The sequence below is a fragment of the Eleutherodactylus coqui genome, chromosome 13, assembly GCF_035609145.1.
Source record: "Eleutherodactylus coqui strain aEleCoq1 chromosome 13, aEleCoq1.hap1, whole genome shotgun sequence".
In the NCBI taxonomy this organism is placed as follows: domain Eukaryota; kingdom Metazoa; phylum Chordata; class Amphibia; order Anura; family Eleutherodactylidae; genus Eleutherodactylus; species Eleutherodactylus coqui.
The window spans coordinates 86923255-86944000 of record NC_089849.1 but is presented as its reverse complement, the minus strand read 5'-3'; the positions used below and the strand labels follow the sequence as shown (position 1 = coordinate 86944000).

At 44.6% G+C, this 20746-nt stretch overlaps 1 protein-coding gene across 1 annotated transcript in view; it reads right to left on the bottom strand.

Annotated features, from left to right (window-relative positions):
• Nucleotides 1-20746, bottom strand: part of ANTXRL (ANTXR like) — a 116488-nt gene that overhangs the window by 53992 nt on the left and 41750 nt on the right. The window contains exons 3-9 of the mRNA XM_066587517.1: nucleotides 19279-19350; nucleotides 16136-16217; nucleotides 14169-14202; nucleotides 13243-13322; nucleotides 9635-9703; nucleotides 3214-3294; nucleotides 1543-1603 (exon numbers count right to left, since the gene is read on the bottom strand). Of these exons, the coding sequence (XP_066443614.1) occupies nucleotides 1543-1603; nucleotides 3214-3294; nucleotides 9635-9703; nucleotides 13243-13322; nucleotides 14169-14202; nucleotides 16136-16217; nucleotides 19279-19350 (479 nt within the window). The remainder of the gene's footprint in view (nucleotides 1-1542; nucleotides 1604-3213; nucleotides 3295-9634; nucleotides 9704-13242; nucleotides 13323-14168; nucleotides 14203-16135; nucleotides 16218-19278; nucleotides 19351-20746) is intronic.

The following is a 20746-nucleotide window of genomic DNA, read 5'->3' as shown; positions in this document are numbered from 1 at the left end:
TTTGTGGGTGGACACAGTGTATGTGAGGGGATGCACAAAGGGGATATGATAAGTTTGTGGGGGCATGCACAGGGGAGTATATTATATCCACAATGGGGGAACTATTGCTGTGTGTGTGGACAGTATGCACAAGGGGGGCACTATTAATATGGGGTGTACTGAGAAGGGTATTGGTGTAGCAGCAGGATGGGGAGTGTATGTAGAGATAACGCATGGCTGGAAGATGTTATGGTGACCTGGGCCTAAATAGAGAAGAAAAGGGAAAAAGCCTATACCTCCTTCATTGGTGTACAAAGAAGAGAGGAAAGCCATAGCAAAGATCAAAATGGACATCTACTTTTGGTTCTACATGGAAAACCGTGACACCATAGATCCTATTGTTTGATTTCTGTTCCTTCCACCTTTTTATGACATTTAGGGCAGTTCCCCAACCCAACTGTATTGTTTGCTAACAGTACGGTTCCTCTGGATATAGACTTCTCTGACATGCCTCCCAGTAGCAATGGGGATGGGATCTCTTCTCATCAAGGATCCATTTGCAGCTGACACAATGGGCAAATTGGCAGTAAATAACCATAAGGTAGTCTCTAGGAAGAATGTGTAGTAGTGGGGAGACTCATATAGTTAGGTTAGAATAGGTTTTTTTGTGTCAAATGGAGTTGAGCACATGGCTGGTGGCACCAGATAGTCTAGATGGGAAGTAAGGGAACAATAGAGGCAGCTCTTTGGATGGAAGATAGGTGTAAAGGTAGTTGTGTAAAGGATTAGTGGTGGAGTAGTGCTGGGAGATTTAAAGGAGGCAATAGTAAAAAATATTCTGTTTCTACATTACAGCATTAGGCAGGACCACCAAACCCCTTTTAGTAAATTGTTTTGTATTTTATAAATTGTGTTGTGATGTTCCGCTTCGTAAAGCGGTTTTGTGGCATGTAACACAACTGGAATTAGTTTCTATGGGCCATGGTGAGATAACCAAGAGTTACACGGCTGGTCTCTGGTTCGAATTGACTTGGGTAAACAATAAGGTTAGTTTAGGGTGGACCAATGGTTGTTCAGGCAAAGCCATGGAGGTGCACAGGCACTGCTGGGTCCTAGTTGGCAGAAGGGACAAAAGTTACACGGCTTCAGAAGAATTTGGGCAACCACAAAGGTTGGCCCAAGGGGAGACAGTGGAGGTCTGCTGCCTACTAGTCCCTAATTGTTGGGATAACTTGTGTTTGATGGTGGGGTTTAACATGTGATCTCCTTATGATCTCCTTCCATGACAAAGTACATTATCACACTGTGCAAGAAATCTGTAACCCACACTACAATGTGGGGTGGTTGGCAAAAAGAACGTTGTGCTCAGGTTTGGGGTCTTTCTTGGTCAAGCTTGAAGAGAATGCCTGGAATCACACTGATCACTAAGACTTCTAACTGATTGCAATACATATATAGCAAATACGGATCATCAATCTGGAAGACCATTTTAGAAATGCCAAATATTTCAGTTCCTTTTCAGACCTTCAAGGCTTTTCATTCCTGTGGTAACGATGAACTCACCCCCAGCGCACACACTGGACGGCTCTGCAGCCAGAATTTCAATGCAGAATTTCTTCAAGATCTGAAAGAAGAAGCAGTTCTCTGTTTGGCATCTTCTGGCAGCTAAGATTAAGTCACAGAAAAAATATTACATATCCATTACTGCTTATACAAGCCAACAATTCAGTCTTCTCTTCCCCTCCGGTGCTGATGAAGACAGACTCATGAAAATGTTCGCATGCAATATCTTGCATAAAACACCATTAGAAATATAGTGTAGTATATATAATACAACCATAGTTTTCAGTGCTCCTATTTGAAACGGGTTGTCGCTATGGACGTAGGCCATGTGGCTGCTATGGGGTCCCTATTGGAAAAGGACCATTCCTGGTTGGTCTTATTCCCATTCTAATAGGTAGTGAGAAACCTTATAAGGATGTGGTCCAGAGGTGGAGCAACCAAGGAAGTGAGTAGCGACTACGGATCTCCTGGCGGGGGTTGTCTGGTGGTGTCAAGCAGAACTTGAAAGGGGCCTAAATTGTATCACTACTATGAGACCTTCTGGCCATTATTAATGACTCTGATTCAGGGCCAGTGATTTGATTGCCCATTCATAGGTGTTCAGAGGTTTTGTCCTTTCTAGTCATTTTGTACCTTTTGAACAGGGCTCATTGCGAGGTCTAGATCTGACGGGGCAGTGCAACCTTAGTGAGCGCCCTTTTACATGGGATGACTTTTTGGGTGCAGATACCAATCAGGTCGCCCAAGCGATAATTGTTCCTGTGCTTTTACGCATGAACAATCAATGCTCAGTGAATGTATACGGAGCGGTCGGGGATCGTTCCAGCCCAGCCTTCATTCACAGTAAACAGGCCGTATCTCATAAGTGATACTGCCCGTTTACACGGCCGATCCGTCGTTTCCTGCATACAGGAACTGAACGACAGACGAGAAGCAAACAAATTCTCTCACTATGGAGTATTTTACCGCATATTGCATGCCAAGATAGTCCATGGGGATTGTCGGCATGCAGCAAGTACGCAATGCTCGCACGGGGTGTGCTATGGTAAAACTCTTGTGTGAGAGAGCCCTTAGGCTAGTTAATATGGTAGCTAGAAGTTCATGTTGCCATAGTCAATGGCCTTATATCAGCAACAGCACTCCATTCCGGTTTATGCTTGAAATAATGTTAATTTATTGGTGACTGTTGTCATTATATCAGCAGACGGGGTTAAAGGGGTATTCTCATCTTAGACACTTATGGCACATCCACAGAATATGCCAAAATGCCAGAATGAAATGAGTTCCACCTGTGGAATCCACTTTATGGGGCCACAGAGGAGGCACTATTACTTTATGGTGCTGTCAGGGTGGTTTCACACCTGCGTTGGTGATTCCACTTTCCTGTACTGTTCGGGAAGCAGGAAAGGGAAATTCCCGCAGCCGAAGGGCTCCGTCTATGGACAGAATTGAACAGCGCCAAACGGTTTCCTCTTAGCAGCCCGGCTTTTGGGCAGAAGAAGAAGTTTGGCATGCACCGCTATTGTATTTGGAATATTTGTGGATTTGTGAAGCCTCGGGTCTCTAATAGCTTCTGCCTTTGTTAATAAAGTCTGTACTTTTTAATGAGATGGCTTGACGGTACATAACTCCATTTTTTTGTAGGAAAGGTATCAATTAATGTATACTCACCGAGTCAATTACTCCATGTAGAGCCTGGAATCCACCGGTCACTGGGAATACATTGTCCAGGCTGTCAGCGATGGTAGAAAGCTGTAGGATAGGCAGAAAGATCATTGAGCACTTGGCATTCAGAGCAATGTCAATATGAAATCCATTCTTTTGAATAGATTTATTCTCATGAGTAGAGATGAGCGAGCGTACTCGCTAAGGCAAACTACTGGAGCGAGTAGTGCCTTATGCGAGTACCTGCCCGCTCGTCTCTAAAGATTCGGCTGCCGGCGCGGGTGAGCGGTGAGTTGTGGGAATGAGCGGGGGGGGAGAGAGAGTGAGAGAGAGATATCTCCCCTCCGTTCCTTCCCGCTCTCCCCCGCCGCCCCCCGCCGGCAGCCGAATCTTTAGAGATGACCGGGCAGGTACTCGAATAAGGCACTACTCGCTCAAGTAGTTTGCCTTAGCGAGTTCGCTCGCTCATCTCTACTCATGAGCAATGCTGCGAGGAAAAAACATTGCAGCATGTTCCATCTTTGGAACACCTAACCCATTGTGTTCAATGGGACCTTAAAATCCATTGAATGCACTCGTATATCGTGCGCTGTGCATTCAAGAGCAATATGATGTTTCCCATTGACGTCAATAGGAAACACTTGCGATCCTACCACACGCATGAGGTTCGTAATTTCGCAGAAGTGATGCGATTTTGAATCAAAACGCTTCGCAAACGTGTGAAAAATGCACGTTGGCGAGTATGATATCGGACCGAGTTTGTCAGCCCCATATTGCCCATGTGAATAAGCTCTAAAAGGAACCTGTAACAGGACAGAATCAGCGGGGCCGGCCACATGGCTCTGCAGCTGCGGCTCTGCTGACTCTATACCTGCTTAATTTCATACTAACTTCCCATCGCCTACATTCTTAGGTCCAGCCTTTGGTACTCTCAATGTGTCAACTGGGCCATCCCCACCGCTCACTCTCAATGGGGGATGTTGTACTTGATTGGCGGTCCAATATCACCCATTGGGAGTAAACAGTGGGCACAGCTTACTTCACACCAGGAGCTGAACCGAAGAAGAGCCAATGTGGGCGATGGGAGGTTAGCATGGAATTAAACAGGGATAGAGTCGGCAGAGCCGTGGCTTTAGAGCCATGTGGCCAGTCCCGCTGATTGTGTCCAGTGACAAGTCTTCATTAATGATCCATCTTGGCCAAGTGGGCAATTGCTCAGACATCAGTGTCCTAGGGTTCAAGAAGAGTGCTATAGATTCAAATCCTAAAACCACCCGAACGTATTTAACCCTTTCCAATCCACTGTCTGAAATCTGAAGACATTCTGAGTGAAGGCTGTATAGCTCTGATGTTGGAAGACGTCCGGCAGGGTAATCTTACTGTATATTACTGGCTGCTCTGTTGTCGAGGCCTCTCCAGCATGCCCCTTACTGCAGCACTTGCTATAGCCAGCAGATGGCGCCATTGTATAATGGCAGAAAGAGAAAACCCCCTAGGAAATGCTGAATCCAAAATTGGAATGCAAGGGGTTAATGGTGTTGGATGGTATGATTTGGGACATGAATCGCAGTCTTATTTTGGCTCTAAAAATAAGCATTATTTGCTCTTTTCATGTGAGTGATAATTGGGTGTTATATATGTCATAATTAAGTGACATTATATGGGAGTATTATTTAAACATTATATGGCGGTATTATTTGGATACGGTATAGGATTATTATTTAGACATTAGACAGTATTATTTATCAGGCATTGTATAACAGTATTGTTTAGACAACAAGTAACAGCTTTATTTGGGCATTGAATAGCAGTATGGTCTGCACAATATATTGCAGTGAACACTGTATGATAGTATTCGGATACTGTATGGAGGTATTATTTATGGCAGTATTTTCAATATGTATGTAATTGATAAGGGATACAGTCTATGGCAGGGTTCACATTTATCATTTCTGTCCACCCGTTAGTTTTATTTTCGAGTTGGACACGAGTAACATCTCATGCACTCGCCAAGTATCCAACATGCAACATCTTACTGTCTGATGCAGAGTTGTCAGGCATTACAACTGATACCACTGGACACAAAACGGTTCTCATAGGAGACTATGGGATTCATTTTTCCTCCAACAAACTATAATGGGAGGGCCAGAGGTTTGTGAAGTGGGTCCAAAACTTTTGAACCTGGGGTGGGATCTATTTTGCATTGTTGCCCAAGGCAATAGGATGTACTAATTACATATCAACTAGATATATCAGTAGTAAAATAGTATGTAAGGCTGACAAAAAGACATATGTCCATCCAGTTCAGCCTATTACCCCACCCCCCAGTGTTGATTCAGAGGAAGGCAAAAAAAAAACAACTTAGAGGTAGAAGCTAATTTTCCTCATTTAAGCAGAAAAAAATCCTTCCTGATTCCAGGAATCAGAATAATCCCCGAACCCTTCTGAAGTAATCAGTGATATAACATGTAATATTGTAACACTCAAGAAAGGCATCCAGGCTGCTCTTCTACTCTTTTAATGAGTTTGCCATCACCACGTTCTCAGGCAAAGAGTTCCATAGTCTCACTGCTCTTACAGTAAAGAATCCCCTTCTATGTCAGCGTAGAAACCTTCTTTATCTGTACAGTCTGATTAGTAAGTACAAACCTATGGGATAGACCCTTACTGATCAGACTTATAGCATATCTAGTCAATATGTCAAAGTCTTTTATGGGAAAACCCTATTGAAGGAGGAAACCAAAGGAAACTGAGCGTCCTTCATATTGTCAGATAAATTGCCAATAATGAGCGCCGATCAACAATATAGTAAGACGATTGTCGCTCGTTTATTTGCATTTATAGGTCTCAATAGTTGTGAGATTTTCTTGTAATTACAATCATTGCCCCCCCCCCCCACTCATATAGTTATCATTACAGTCCAAGTGACAGTTAGTGGTATATTGCAAGCATTAGTGGTGGCCACTGGTACTTGTGTAATAGTACCCTTACTCTTGACAATTATTGTTCTTATGAACAATCAATTGGATGATTACTTCGCCATGCAAAAAACAGTGACTTCCCCCCCCAAAAAAATTAAAAAATTTTAAAAAAAAAGTTTATTTAATATTTCCTTAACTTTTACAGTTTTTACTTAGTGAGCCCCAATGAAAATGTATAACCGCGACCACCTAGTATGTCCATACATTTGTAGTAATAATTGCGGATGCCATTTGAGGAATGACTATTGCCGCTGTAGTCCCTTCATACGTATAATAATATCCTACCCTCCAATCCCTGCTGCAAATATCTCTTTATGACAATCTGGCTGTTTCCATCCTGTCTGTGTCCATGTAAATCTGCCTCACTGCCCACGGCTGTCTCTGTCCCTCTGTTTTACATCATGGATTCATGGAATGAAAGCACATCATACAAGATGGGTACAAATGAGCAGCAAGGGGACTCCTGCAGTGGAACCAAAGGGAAGAGAAATGTGCAACAAATTGTATATGGAAGGATGGTCAGCGGGGCTTTGTGGAGTAGAGAAGCTAGCACCCTGTCACTTCCATGAATGTTACATCTCATTTAAGAGAAGGGACAATGCCAAAAGACTGTTCCAACTGCTGTACAGTCATGTCACTGGCTAGGATATGTGATGTTTTATTGCATTGTACTGTATATCGATATTAAGCGCAGAGCTGGTTTTATAGAAAATCAAGCTATGGGCAACAAGCAAAGTATGAACCTCCCGCTCTACATTCTAGACAGTTGTCTCATCATTTCAAAAGCTGCATAAATAACATAATACAGCAACACACAGAAGATAGAATGTAAGGCCGAATAAAAGGACATATGTCCATCCAGATCAGTGGATTATTCTGCAGTGCTGATCCAGAGGAAGCAAAAAAAAACCCCAAAAACAATGAAGTAGAAGTTAATTTTCCCGATTTTAAGGTTAAAAAAGCCTTCCTGACTCCAATCTTGCAATCAGAATAATCACTATATAATGTACATACACTCTTTGTAAAAAAACAATCCCGCCCCCAGAAGAAGTTGTCGTTTTGCTGGAAAACTCGTCCTGCAGTTCCATCTCAGGCAGATATACAAATGATGAGAGTTGTGGTGATTAGATGAACAGTCTTGTCACCGGAGGCCCTAGAAGTGGTTCCCCCTTGGCCTATAAGTGGCTCTCGGAGGCCCCTTGTGTGTAGTGACCTCTTCTTCCGCTTGTGTAGAGCTTGTTGACCACTAGACACCTCTACGATGCAGAGAAGAGATTTCACCCAGTTACCAGAGGGGGCGCATTATTGGGATGGGAGAAGCTGGATGGTCGTATCGATGAACTGTTTGCACGATCTAGAGGCTTAGTTGCAGTAAATGTGGAGCGATATGCCGCAGGATACCATACGGAACCTGTATGCCTCCATGCCCACTCGTATCACATCTTGTATCCAAACTAGAGGCGGTACAACAGGGTACTAGAGCCTCCATGCCCACTCGTATCACATCTTGTATCCAAACTAGAGGCGGTACAACAGGGTACTAGAGCCTCCATGCTTGCCTGTATCACATCTTGTATCCAAGATAGAGGCAGTACAACAGGGTACCAGAGTCTCCATATCCGCCCGTATCACATCTTGTATCCAAGCTTGAGGTGGCCCAACAGGGTACTAGAGCCTCCATTTCCACGCGTATCATAGCTTGAATCCAGGGTAGAGACAGTCCAACAGGGTACTAGAGCCTCCATGCCCCCCATATCACATCTTGTATCCAAGCTAGAGGTGGCCCAATAGGGTACTAGAGCCTCCATACCCACCCATATCACATCTTGTATCCAAGCTTGAGGTGGCCCTCAGGGTACTAGGAGCTTCCATTCCCACGCGTTTCACAGCTTAAATCCAGGGTAGAGGCAGTCCAACAGAGTACTAGAGCCTCTATGCCCACCTGTATCACATCTTGTATCCAAGCTAGAGGCGGTACAACAGGGTCCTAGAGTCTCCATATCCACCCGTATCACATCTCGTATCCAAGCTTGAGGTGGCCCAACAGGGTACTAGAGCCTCCATTCCCGCGCGTATCACAGCTTGAATCCAGGGTAGAGGCAGTCCAACAGGGTACTAGAGCCTCCATGCCCACCCGTATCAGATCTTGTATCCAAGCTAGAGGTAGTACAACAGGGTCCTAGAGCCTCTGTGCATACCTGTATCACATCTTGTATTCAAGCTAGAGTTGACCAAACAGGGTACTAGAGCCTCCATGCCCGCCCGTATCACATCTTGTATGCAAGCTAAAGGCGGTATAGCAGGGTACTAGAGCCTACATGCATGCCTGTATCACATTTTGCATCCAAGCTAGAGGTGGTACAACAGGGTACTAGAGCCTCCATGCCCGCCCTTATCCCATCTTGCATCCAAGCTAGAGGCAGTACAACAAGGTACTAGAGCCTCCATGCCCGCCCATATCACATCTTGTATACAAGATAGAGGCGGTACAACAGGGTACTAGAGCCTCCATGCTTGCCTGTATCACATCTTGTATCCAAGCTAGAGGTGGTACAACAGGGTACTAGAGTCTCGATACCCACCCGTAGCACATCTTGTATCCAAGATTGAAGTGGCACAAGAGGGTCCTGGATCCTCTTTGCCCACTCATATCACATTTTGTATCCAAGCTAGAGGCGATACAACAGGGTACTAGAGCCTCCATGCCCGCCTGTATCACATCTTGTATCCAAGCTAGAGGCGGTACAACAGGGTACTAGAGCCTCCATGTCCGCCTGTATAACATCTTGTATCCAAGCTAGAAGTGGTACAACAGGATACTAGAGCCGGACAACCCACAGAGTCAATACTTTATACGGTGCACTTGTAAGGTGCAGGACACCCCACCTGATCTAACAGTATGAATGTGATTACTAGGCTGTAAGCCTGCATGGTGCACTACATGTATGTGTGTGACTGGCATCTTATACCTATACTGGCATCTTATAAGCCTTACCTATGTGAAAGTATTATACTAATCACCCCCCTACCACCAATGCATGGTAGGTGTGCGAGTGGTTGTTCCCCAGTATTTTGCACCTGTGTATTCCCCCCCCATGTAGCACTGCTGGGAAGTGGCCTTTGTACCCTTCTTTGTACCTCTGTATCAGTAGATTAGTAAGTACGGTAGTCAGATGTTAAATACAGTACAGAGAGCACGAACCTATACCGTATCCAGTGAGAAAACATGCTCTGCTCCCAACACTCGGACCCCAACCATTAGATCCTGTTCACAAGGAAAACGTTAAAATCCTGGGACACCCCTTTAATGGATTTAAATAGTGCTCCCTCTTGTGTTACGGATTGACGGAACAATGGTGGCAGCTGGGAAAGAGGAACACTTATCTGCAATACACTGCAATATCTGGGCTTGCAGCATCCCTCTGGTGCTCGGCAGTTGTACTCACCTGTGTTTCATTGAAGTCTTTTACCCCCACGCAGTAAACAATGGCCCCCAAATTGCGAGCTCTGTCCGCCTAGAAATACATAAGCAATCTCATTAGGGTCTATAATGCAGCTTATACAGACACCCATGGAAGTAAACACCGCCCCCTTAACCCCTTAGTGACCAAGCCTGTTCACGCCTTAATGACCAACTCATTTTTCAGGTTTTTTCATTGTCAAATTCCAGGAGCCATAACTCTTTTTCCCGTTGCCATACGAGGGCTGCTTTTATGTTTTGCTATTTTTTAAGAATACTTTTTTAATTAAAGATTTGCTGATGTGTCGGCGCATTCCAAGAGCCACGGCGATTCTGGCAGGTTTTTTATTTTTAATGGCGTTCACCGTGTAGTATAAATTACATGTTCCATTAACTAAAATTGACATTTTTCTTATTATTGCTGCGTTCATTTTCTTGTGGGGTGAGATGCACGTCTTAATTGTACCATTCGTTGATCCGTATGATGTTTTTATTGCTTTCTATTCCATTTTTTTTTTTTGTAAGGCAAGAGATGCAAAATTTAGCTATTTTCACCATGTTTTTTGTATTTTTATTTATGGCGTGCGCTCTGTGGATTAAATAATGGACTAACTTTTTTCTGTGGGTCTTTACAAACACGGCGATAGCATATTTGTGATTTCTTTTCTTTCTTTTTTTTTTTTTTACATGGTAAAAGGGAGAAAAGGCGTGGTTTTGATAGTTTTTTCTTTTTTTTTTAGTCTAATTTTTTAATGATTGGTCTGTAATTGATTTTAAGGGACGTTCCATGTGAGTTTGTTAGCTGTGATCAAGAAAGAAGTGTCTTTCGAAACGCGCCTGAGGGTAGACATGGTGTTACACGGTACCTACCATTTGTAATTTTATGGATTTTTTGGAATAGAAGTAGCGGTTTTAACATGTTAACATGTTCTCATAGGACCTGCCACCACACTATAAGAATTATTAGCATAGAATAGATACGGCACGGCTCCACTCCTCCCCCGGCTCTGGATTCACAGTCATGAGGGAAACAGGAGCCAGGGGTGCGGGAGGAGTGACGCTGTGCGGTGTCTGGCGTCACGTCCTATGTGATGACCGCCTGCTGCCTTTACTGCAGAAAGATGAAAGGAAGTGGGACAACTATCAGAGGAACCACAGGGTGGGCTAAAATGAGGAGGGGGTCACAGGGGAGACTAAAACGAGGAGGGGCCACAGGGAAAACTAAAACTAGGAGGGGCAACAGGAGAAACTAAAACTAGGAGGGGCCACAGGGGATACTAAAACAAGGAGGGGCGACAGGGAAAACTAAAACTAGGAGGGGCGACGGGGGAAACTAAAACAAGGAGGGGCGACAGGGAAAACTAAAACTAGGAGGGGCGACAGGGAAAACTAAAACTTGTGTTTTATTCACTTAAATCTCTGCTCACTCTGAGCTGAACAGTCCGATGGGTGGAGCCATCAGTGATTGACAGCCTCTTCTCTACGCACAGTCATACACAGGTAACTGATAGGACCACCCTTCAGACCTTTATGCTCAGAATGAAAAGATAAAGAAATTAATAAAACATAAGTTATCCTGAATCTTTCCCCATAAAACTATATATCGATCTGCTCAGCTCCTCCGGCTCTATAACATCATGCCTGCAGTTCGTCCAGCACGTCTCACCTGACAGATACCCTTTAACTAGCTCAACTTACATTGAACAAAACTACAAGAAAAAACTGTGGACCTGCGCTACTTTCATATATAAAGAAACAATATTGAATGTCTCAATAGCCAATATTTGGATAGAGACCAAAAAAATTTTTTATTTCATACACATAAAAGAGTGAGGTCTCAGCCTCATACAATTGTAAAAAAATATACTTGCGGGATCCTATGCAACGCGTTTCGGCGTAATACACGCCTTTCTCAAGCAGGTGAGTGATCACACGTCTATTATTATAGCCTATATATAAAGTGTCTGGCGCTCTCCGTGACCCCTATTTTTTTCAACTTACATTGAGTGTGCAGGAAACACACAACCCTGATCTAGGCCAAGGAGGAAGAGTCAGAACCTCTAGACATCACCGTTCAGCGCACTAGACCAGGGTCAGCTCATTGTGCAACAAGTTGCATTTCCTACAGGCCTCCAGGTCTTAGGAGAGGCAGATGTGAGGCCCACTTTTTAGTGGAGGAAACAAGGTCCAGGCTACATTGTCTTCCTGATTCCGGTTATCACTACATGACAGGATGCAGATGACCAAAGGAGAGCAGTACATCTGGTGTGAAGCTCCCTAAGAGAAGCTGATCACTCCACGGCAGGGAGGACACAAACTCACATACTGCAGTACAGAGGGCAAGACAGTTTAAAGAGGAAATATCATGACCACTAGCAAATAAAAAGCGATATTTGCTGCATATTTCCTAGCAGCCAGCACAATGACAATGCCTAACCTGCATCAGCCCCTCACTATCAGCCTGTTTAAAGAGGTTTCCAGGCAGCATCAGCTGTCAGTGCAGCCTACACAGGGGTTGGAGTAGAAGTCACAGCTCTGAACCCCATGTAGTGGCCGGCACTCGTAACTACAGGCACAACTACCATTAATTTCAATGAGACTCCAGCCTGCAAATACGAGCCCCGGCCACTATACAAGGATCGGAAACGCGTCTTCTACTCTGACCCATGTGTTACCTGGCACTGACAGCAAGGGCTGCCTAGAAAACACCTTTTAGAATCGCCCATTATTCTCTATTAGAGATGAGCGAACGTACTCGTAATGAGTACTTACGCACCCGAGTACCGCCATTTTCGAGTACTTCAGTACTCGTGCGTAAAGATTCGGGGGGCGCCGGGGGGCGGGGAGAGGCGTGGCGGTGCGGGGGGTAGCAGCGGGGAACAGGGGGGAGCCCTCTCTCTCTCCCTCTCCCCCCCACTCCCCGCTGCAACCCCCCGCACCGCCACGGCGCCCCCCGAATTTTTTCGCCCGAGTACGGAAGTACTCGAAAATCGCGGTATTCGGGCGAAAAAGGGGCGGGGCCGAGCACGTTCGCTCATCTCTATTCTCTATGCGAGTCTCTTTCAAATGCAATGTGATTTTTTTTTTACTACCCTGTTTCCCTAAAAATAAGACATACCCTGAAAATAAGACATAGCATGATTTTCTAGAATTTTTGAGGATGCAAAATGATTTTTCAGGCTTTTTGAGGATGCTTGAAATATATGCCCTACTCCAAAATTAAGCCTTGCTAACAGTTAATTAAAAATGTCAATTTAAATATTGTCCAGGCAGCTATACATGTAAAAAAGTTAAACCTTTTTGAACAAAAATAAATATAAGACACTGTCTTATTTTCGGGGAAACACGGTATTGCAAAAAAAAATCGTAAAAAACCAAATGCAGCGCTGTATATTTCTTACAAAGCAAATTGCACTCACATAAAAAATTTGTGGGTTTGTAATAGCGATATTGATCTGTGTTTCTCGCCGGTGTAAATGTACCGTGAGAGCATGTGAGTGTGAGATGGAGAGGGGGAGAGAGAGTGGGAGATAAAATGTGCACGGAGATGTAAGAGTGTGCGACAGGCGGAATGAGTGAGAATCTTTGGCGTACCTCTTTTTCTGCATAGTAGAACTGGTTTTGCTGTAATTCGCCGTCAGTGAGTGCTATGATAATGCTGGCTGCCCGGTTACCTGAGGGTAGAAAGGTCATTATCAGTTACAAGATTTTCTTCATATTACATGTTTGTTTTGCCTTATCATAATGTAATGTTCATATTGACTATATATAAAGTGTACATGTATTAGTGTGCCTCGTGTGGCACAGAGGGTTAGTGCAGCAGAAACGCAGTCCTAAACTCTCACTCATGACCTGAAGGTTGCAGATTTAATCCCCTCTTGGTTCAGGTAGCCGGCTCAAGGTAGACTTCCATCCTTCCGAGGTTGGAAAAATGAGTAGCTGGGGGGTAAAAGATGCCCAGGGAATGCAAACCACCGGGTAAAAACAGTCTGTCAAGAAAACGTCATGATGGGACGTCACCCTATGAGTCAGTCATGACTCCATGCTTGCACCAGGGAACTTTACCTTTTTTTACATGTATATTCTCTAGAAATCCACCCTTTTAGGGGATCCATATATTGTCAGCACCAATCCTTCTCCTAGAAGTTAACTGGGTGGAATCTCTTCTCTGCGTCGTATCGCCGTCTAGTGGTCAACAAGCTCTACACAAGCAGGAGAAGAGGTCACTACACACAAGGAGCCTCCGAGAGCCTCTTATAGGCCGAGGGGGGAACCACTTTTAGGGCCTCCGGTGACAAGAGCGTCCATCTAATCACCACAACACTAGTCATTTGTATATCTGCCTGAGATGGAACTGCAGGACGGGTATTGTAAGCTCTTCACGTTGGGTATTACTTTAATATTGTTCATAGTCTCTGATTCTATCCGCTCGTGTTCCCGCTGACTTGTGAAGTGCTGTGGAATATGTTGGGGCCAGATAAATAAATAAATATTATTATTATTAGATAAGAATAACTTACTCCCACTGTTCTCCTGATTGATTTGTTCGTTTGCCTGAAAGAAAATATGGAGGAACAGTCAGGATCTCAAGATGGATAAAGGAAATGAAGACACTATTATAACTAATACTGTATTAGTGTATCACAATGTGGCCTACTGGACCTTTGTGCTTTAATAGTAAAAGCCAGGTGAATTTTCACAAATGTTTGTGGGCATGAAGACATCATTAAAATGTGTCAGAGGGGACAACCTCTTTATTATGAGAGCCATTGTGACAACTGGCTGATCGCCCCTGGCCAGGCTCTTGATAACTGATTGTATAGGGGGGGAAGACGTGTGGCGCTGCAGAGGTATTGTTCCATCTCCCTTATTTGCATATTATCCAGAGGAGCATGAATGGCCTTTAAGTTTCATCACTCACTGCTGTCCCTATGGAGAAAAGATAGTGTTTCTGACCCATGTCACAAGCCTCTCACTAGCAAAGCCATAAACCTATTGCACACTGATGAGGGGAAACACCCTGAAACAGCTGTCTGTGTATGGATTCTGGCTTGGCTTTCAATTCCTAGTGATTGTTACAAGGCTTGTATGAAGAGTCTAACATTGACTTGAAGGAATGCTGCCTTCCAATAGGTGGCGCTGTGGTGGTATTGTTCCAGCTCCCTTATTTGCATATTACCCAGAGGAGCATGAATGGCCTTTTAAGTTTCATCACTCACTGCTGTCCCTATGGAGAAAAGATAGTGTTTCTGACCCATGTCACAGGCCTCTCACTAGCAAAGCCATAAACCTATTGCACACTGATGAGGGGAAACACCCTGAAACAGCTGTCTGTGTATGGATTCTGGCTTGGCTTTCAATTCCTAGTGATTGTTACAAGGCTTGTATGAAGAGTCTAACATTGATTTGAAGGAATGCTGCCTTCCAATAGGTGGCGCTGTGGTGGTATTGTTCCAGCTCCCTTATTTGCATATTACCCAGAGGAGCATGAATGGCCTTTTAAGTTTCATCACTCACTGCTGTCCCTATGGAGAAAAGATAGTGTTTCTGACCCATGTCACAGGCCTCTCACTAGCAAAGCCATAAACCTATTGCACACTGATGAGGGGAAACACCCTGAAACAGCTGTCTGTGTATGGATTCTGGCTTGGCTTTCAATTCCTAGTGATTGTTACAAGGCTTGTATGAAGAGTCTAACATTGATTTGAAGGAATGCTGCCTTCCAATAAGTGGCGCTGTGGTGGTATTGTTCCATCTCCCTTATTTGCATATTATCCAGAGGAGCATGAATGGCCTTTTAAGTTTCATCACTCACTGCTGTCCCTATGGAGAAAAGATAGTGTTTCTGACCCATGTCACAGGCCTCTCACTAGCAAAGCCATAAACCTATTGCACACTGATGAGGGGGAAACACCCTGAAACAGCTGTCTGTGTATGGATTCTGGCTTGGCTTTCGATTCCTAGTCATTGTTACAAGGCTTGTATAAAGAGTCTAACATTGATTTGAAGGAATGCTGCCTTCCAATAGGTGGCGCTGTGGAGGTATTGTTCCATCTCCCTTATTTGCATATTACCCAGAGGAGCATGAATGGTCTTTTAAAAGTCTCCTCAGTCACAGCTCTCCCTAAAGGAGAAAATATATTTTTCCTGTAGAACATAGTTGGCACAGGTCCACTATGCTCTAGCGCATAAAAGGGGTCCCAACTGGATGATTTCCACTTAGAGCATTTGGAACCATAATCAGCTCCACTGGTTTCTTATTTGTGGAATACTGCTGGGCAAGAAATAGACTTGTGAGCCCTCATAGTTGCCAGGTCTTTGGGCATTGCCTGTCCACTGGCCCTCATGCACTTGAGTCCTTGCGGCTATATGCTGCTATGGGTACCAGATAATGATATGACTTTTAAACCATCAAGGAGGTTTGTTGTAGAAGATATATGGGCCTATGAACTTGGCAATTTAGTAACAAAAATACGACTTTATTTACCATTTTAAATCCTTCATGCATAAACGTGTCACCTCCGGGCACCTCTGTTCGAAGCTTCTGGAGGCCTTGACGTATCAGTTCTCTGTGAAGGACGTACACACAACCACAATGAATGGTAACCATACAGCAGATGAGGCATTTACAAAGAAACTTCACGATATGTGGTAAAACCACAAAAAAAAAAATCACTAGTTAAGGCCTCATGTCCAGGGGCAGGTTGGATTCGGAATGGGGGAACCCACTGCAGAATCCGACCCTGCCTACCTGTCCTATTCTTTTTTTCTGTACTGTAGATGTGTGCAGAAGTGTCGGCCGGCGCACATGCGCCGTAGAGGGTTTTTTCCGAACTCCTGTTTTCCCACGGAATCCGTGGCTCGTCCGCAATGTCACTTGCAGACAGGCTGCGGATCGTACGTTTTCCATTGGAGCATGCTATGATTTCTTATCAATTTCCACAATTGGTTTCCGCTCGTGGACATGAGGAATCGTTTTACCATAGCATGCAATGGAGGCTTATTGCTGCCGAATCCGGAGCAAAAGTCCGCCCGTGGACATTGGGCATAAGAACACAAAACACAAGTATAAAACTGCGTTTGGTAGCACTCCATCATGCAGATCGAATGGGGTGCAATGTCCCAGACTCTATCGGTATCAAAAATAAACGATTTGGACAGCACATAAAATTTATTTGGCCGTTCCGGATGTTCACATAAAGCTACGTTTTGGGCTCAAATGCCCTTTATCAAGCATATAACGAAACCAGAAGTATTACGGGTTATAGATAACAGAATGCAGAAGTGAATCAAACAAATAGAAAAAGTTCTGTGATCTAGTACGAAAAGGGGGACCACAGTCGCCAGCTAAGCTTTTATCAGCTATTATCTGAATGATCATAGGATCACAGGTTCAAGTTCCCTACAGAAAAAGTCCTTTTTTTCACACTCTTCCTTCTTTTTTTTTTTTTTGCAAAAAGGATAAACAAAAATACTTGTCTGGTATTTCCGTTTGAGCAAAATAAATTGAACACACTTTTTATCGAGCAATCACTATAAAAAATAAAGCCAAAAAATCTGAGCCAAAATACTATTTTTGTTCATTTCAGCTCTCTAAAAACACAACAAAAGTAATGAAAAGTACCCCAAAATGAAATCCAATATAAACTACAGCTTGTCACGCACAACACAAGCACTCGCACAGCTCCATCGATGGAAAAGTACTAAAGTTATGGGTCTCTGAAACCTATCCAGACAGACATCGGGAAGCAGAGAGAATGTCCCATTTACATGTTGCAGGCAAGCAAGTTGCCCTTAACCCTTTCCAATCCAATTTTGGATTCACGGTTTCCTAAAAGGCTTTCACTTTTTGCTGTTATACAACGTTGTCATCTGCTGGCTAAAGCCAGTGTGTGCCTGAGTGGAGTGGCTTGCAATAGATGGTAAGAATACCCCGTCGGAAGTCTTCTGACATTGGAGCTGTACAAGCTTCAATCAGAATGTAGGAAGACATCAGCCAGTGGATTGGAAAGGGTTAATCATGTCTATGAGAAAAAGATTTTTACCCGATGCTGGACTTATTCCGTTTTTTGTGCATCAGTTGTGGTTTCCAGACCTTGTGCAGGAGCTGGTTTCTGGTTTGCAGTAAAAACATGAGGTTGTCACACAACAGACAAGCTGTTATGTCGACAGAAAATTAAAATGTTATGTTTTTTAAAAAATGGAGATGAAAAATCACCCAAAATCTTCCCACCCATAAGTACCAGCTAGGCCGTGTTCTTAAAGAGTTAAACCATGTTCCCGAACCACAATACTGGACCTCTTTTAGGAGTAGAAAATGTCACATCTCACATGGCCACCCAGGACCCTTCTTTGTATGAGTGAGCAGCAAAATTTGCAGTACCAGACACAGTCTGCAGACGAGAGTGGCGCTGTTTTTCCAATCTTATACAACCCATTGAATACTGCACAGGTGATTTAATTAGTTCCACCGGTTCAACAGTATGACTATTTGCTGTCTCTATGGAACATTCTCAGTTCATGTTGGGGCTCCTTAACCCATTTAGAACCAACCACAGTAAATTTACGGTTGCTGGTCCTGGGCTTAGAGCACCGCCGATAGTAAAATATGGCGGTGCTCTAAGTCTCCTGCCTCTGCAATCAGTCAGAGGGAGGAACGGGTTATCAGCTGTTAGTGACAGCTGATAACCCGGAGCAGAAGGCAGGAGGGGTTTTTAACCCTTCCTGCCTCTGCTTCCCCGATATACAGTGCTCATTGAGCACTGTATGGGGAAAGTGAAAGTAACATGTACTTTCACTACGGGAGCCCCGGGGGGTCATGTGACCTCCCGGGATTCCCTGCTAAATTAGAGCTGGAGGGTCAGACTAGACCCTGGCAGCTCTGCAGGTGACTAATGTCACCACAGGGGTTGCTTTTCGCTGTAACTAGGGCTCCTATGGATGCCCCAGCTACAGTGGGAAAGTGTCAAATAAAGAAAAAAAAATATGTGAATGTCCCCCAGAGGTCTTATATGACGTGATGGGGGACACAGATAGTAAAAAACATAATTCCATACATAAGTAAAACAAAACAACAGAATAAAACAACAATACATACGTAAGAAAGAGAATAACACAAAGCAGACGCCAACAAAAACCGTCGCCGTATGCGCCCTATAACCCAAAACCATACATACTATATATCAAAACGTCCGAAACAAATAGAGGAACCCATTCCCATACTTTATTTTAGTGTAAATATAAAAATAATTTTAAAAAAAACTATAAATGTTTAAAAAAATCATTTTTTTAGCATTTTACTCCCAATAAAACTAAAAAACGGGAAAAAACGTCAGTGAAAAAGATATTAAAAAAAAGTCCTATATGTCACGGAAAAAAAAACGTGGCAAAAATAATTTTGGTAGCTAAAGGAAAAAAATGGAGCAGTAAAATCGCCACATGGGTAAAATCCCTAAAAAGTGTCTGGTCTTTAAGGTACAAAACAACCTGGTCCTTAAGGGGTTAAGGACCGCGTTAGGAAGCACTGATCTTAGATTTTGTTGCCCTGCGCATTGTTGAGTTGGTTGGTTGATGGCTTGGCCTGATTATACAGACAGTTGCAGACATTCCACAAACATAGTAGTACTTTACCTCTTCTCAGTCAACTTCATGATGGTTGTCGCCCGGGAGGAGAAGACAATAAATGACATCCTGAGCATAGGACTGTACCAAGACAAAAACATTCAGGACATCCAGTGAATATGTGATGTAGACACAACATACTGCCTCTTCAGCACTTCACAACAACTATACAAGCATTTCAGCATACAGTTACACTTGGTCCATTGAAAAGATATTCGACAAAGAACTGATGGTCATTTCCACCAGGACGATCCTCGCTAGAAGGGAATGTGTTATGCATTTAATTTCAGTTTAATTAAGTACTTATAATAAGGGTCACTTATCAAAAAAGCTTCCCCTACCGGGACCACCATCTATGAAGCCACAGTAAATTCTGCACCAAAATCCACAGACTAAGGCCTCCTTCCCACGAACGGATTTCCGCCGCGTAATTCGCGGCGAAGATCCGCTGCGTTGCCCGCAGCTATTAGGTTCTATTGAACCTAATAGCACAATGCTCACGATGCGTAATTCCACCGCGGAATTACGCACCGCGATTTCTCCCGTCCTCACCCGCAGCATGCTCTATTTTCTGCGGGTGAGGACGGGCTGTACGCACTGACGGCTTCCATTGCAGTCAATGGAAGCCGTCCGTTCACGCTATCTCCCGTTGTAACCAGCGGGAGATAGCGTGAAAAAACGCTTTCCCGCCCACCGCCGCGCGTCATATGACGCGGCCGGCCGCGTCACGTGACACGGCCGGCCGCGGCACGTGACACGGCCGGCCGCGGCACGTGACACGGCCGGCCGCGGCACGTGACACGGCCGGTGACGCGGCGGCGGTGGGCGGTGACGGGCGGTGACGCGGCGGCGGTGGGCGGGGAAGCGATTTCACGCTATCTCCCGCAGGTAAGTATAGGGGCTCTGGGGGGCGCCGTGACGGGCTTCACTGCGTAATATTACGCGGCGGACCCCGTCACGCTCGTGGGAAGGAGGCCTAACTGTACAGTCACATACTAGAGGGTCAGAGTTTTTATGGAGAGTAGAGATGAGCGAGCGTACTTGCTAAGGCAAACTACTCGAGCGAGTAGTGCCTTATGCGAGTACCTGCCCGCTCGTCTCTAAAGATTTGGGTGCCGGTGGGGGAGAGCGGTGAGTTGCGGGAGTGAGGAGGGGGGAGCGGGGGGGAGAGAGTGAGAGAGAGAGAGATCTCCCCCCCCCCCTTCCTTCCCGCTCTCCCCCGCCGCTCCCCACCGGCACCCGAATCTTTAGAGACGAGCGGGCAGGTACTCACATAAGGCACTACTCTCTCGAGTAGTTTGCCTTGGCGAGTATGCTCGCTCATCTCTAATGGAGGGGGATCGGGTGTTGAACCCGCTCCATACAGTATGGGTGCCGGCTGTTTCTCACAGCTGACACCCCCCACCAACAACTACAATAAGCACTCACACTGATCGCAGCTGTAACCCTGAGCAGTCTTCGCGGATTGCGAAAGGCT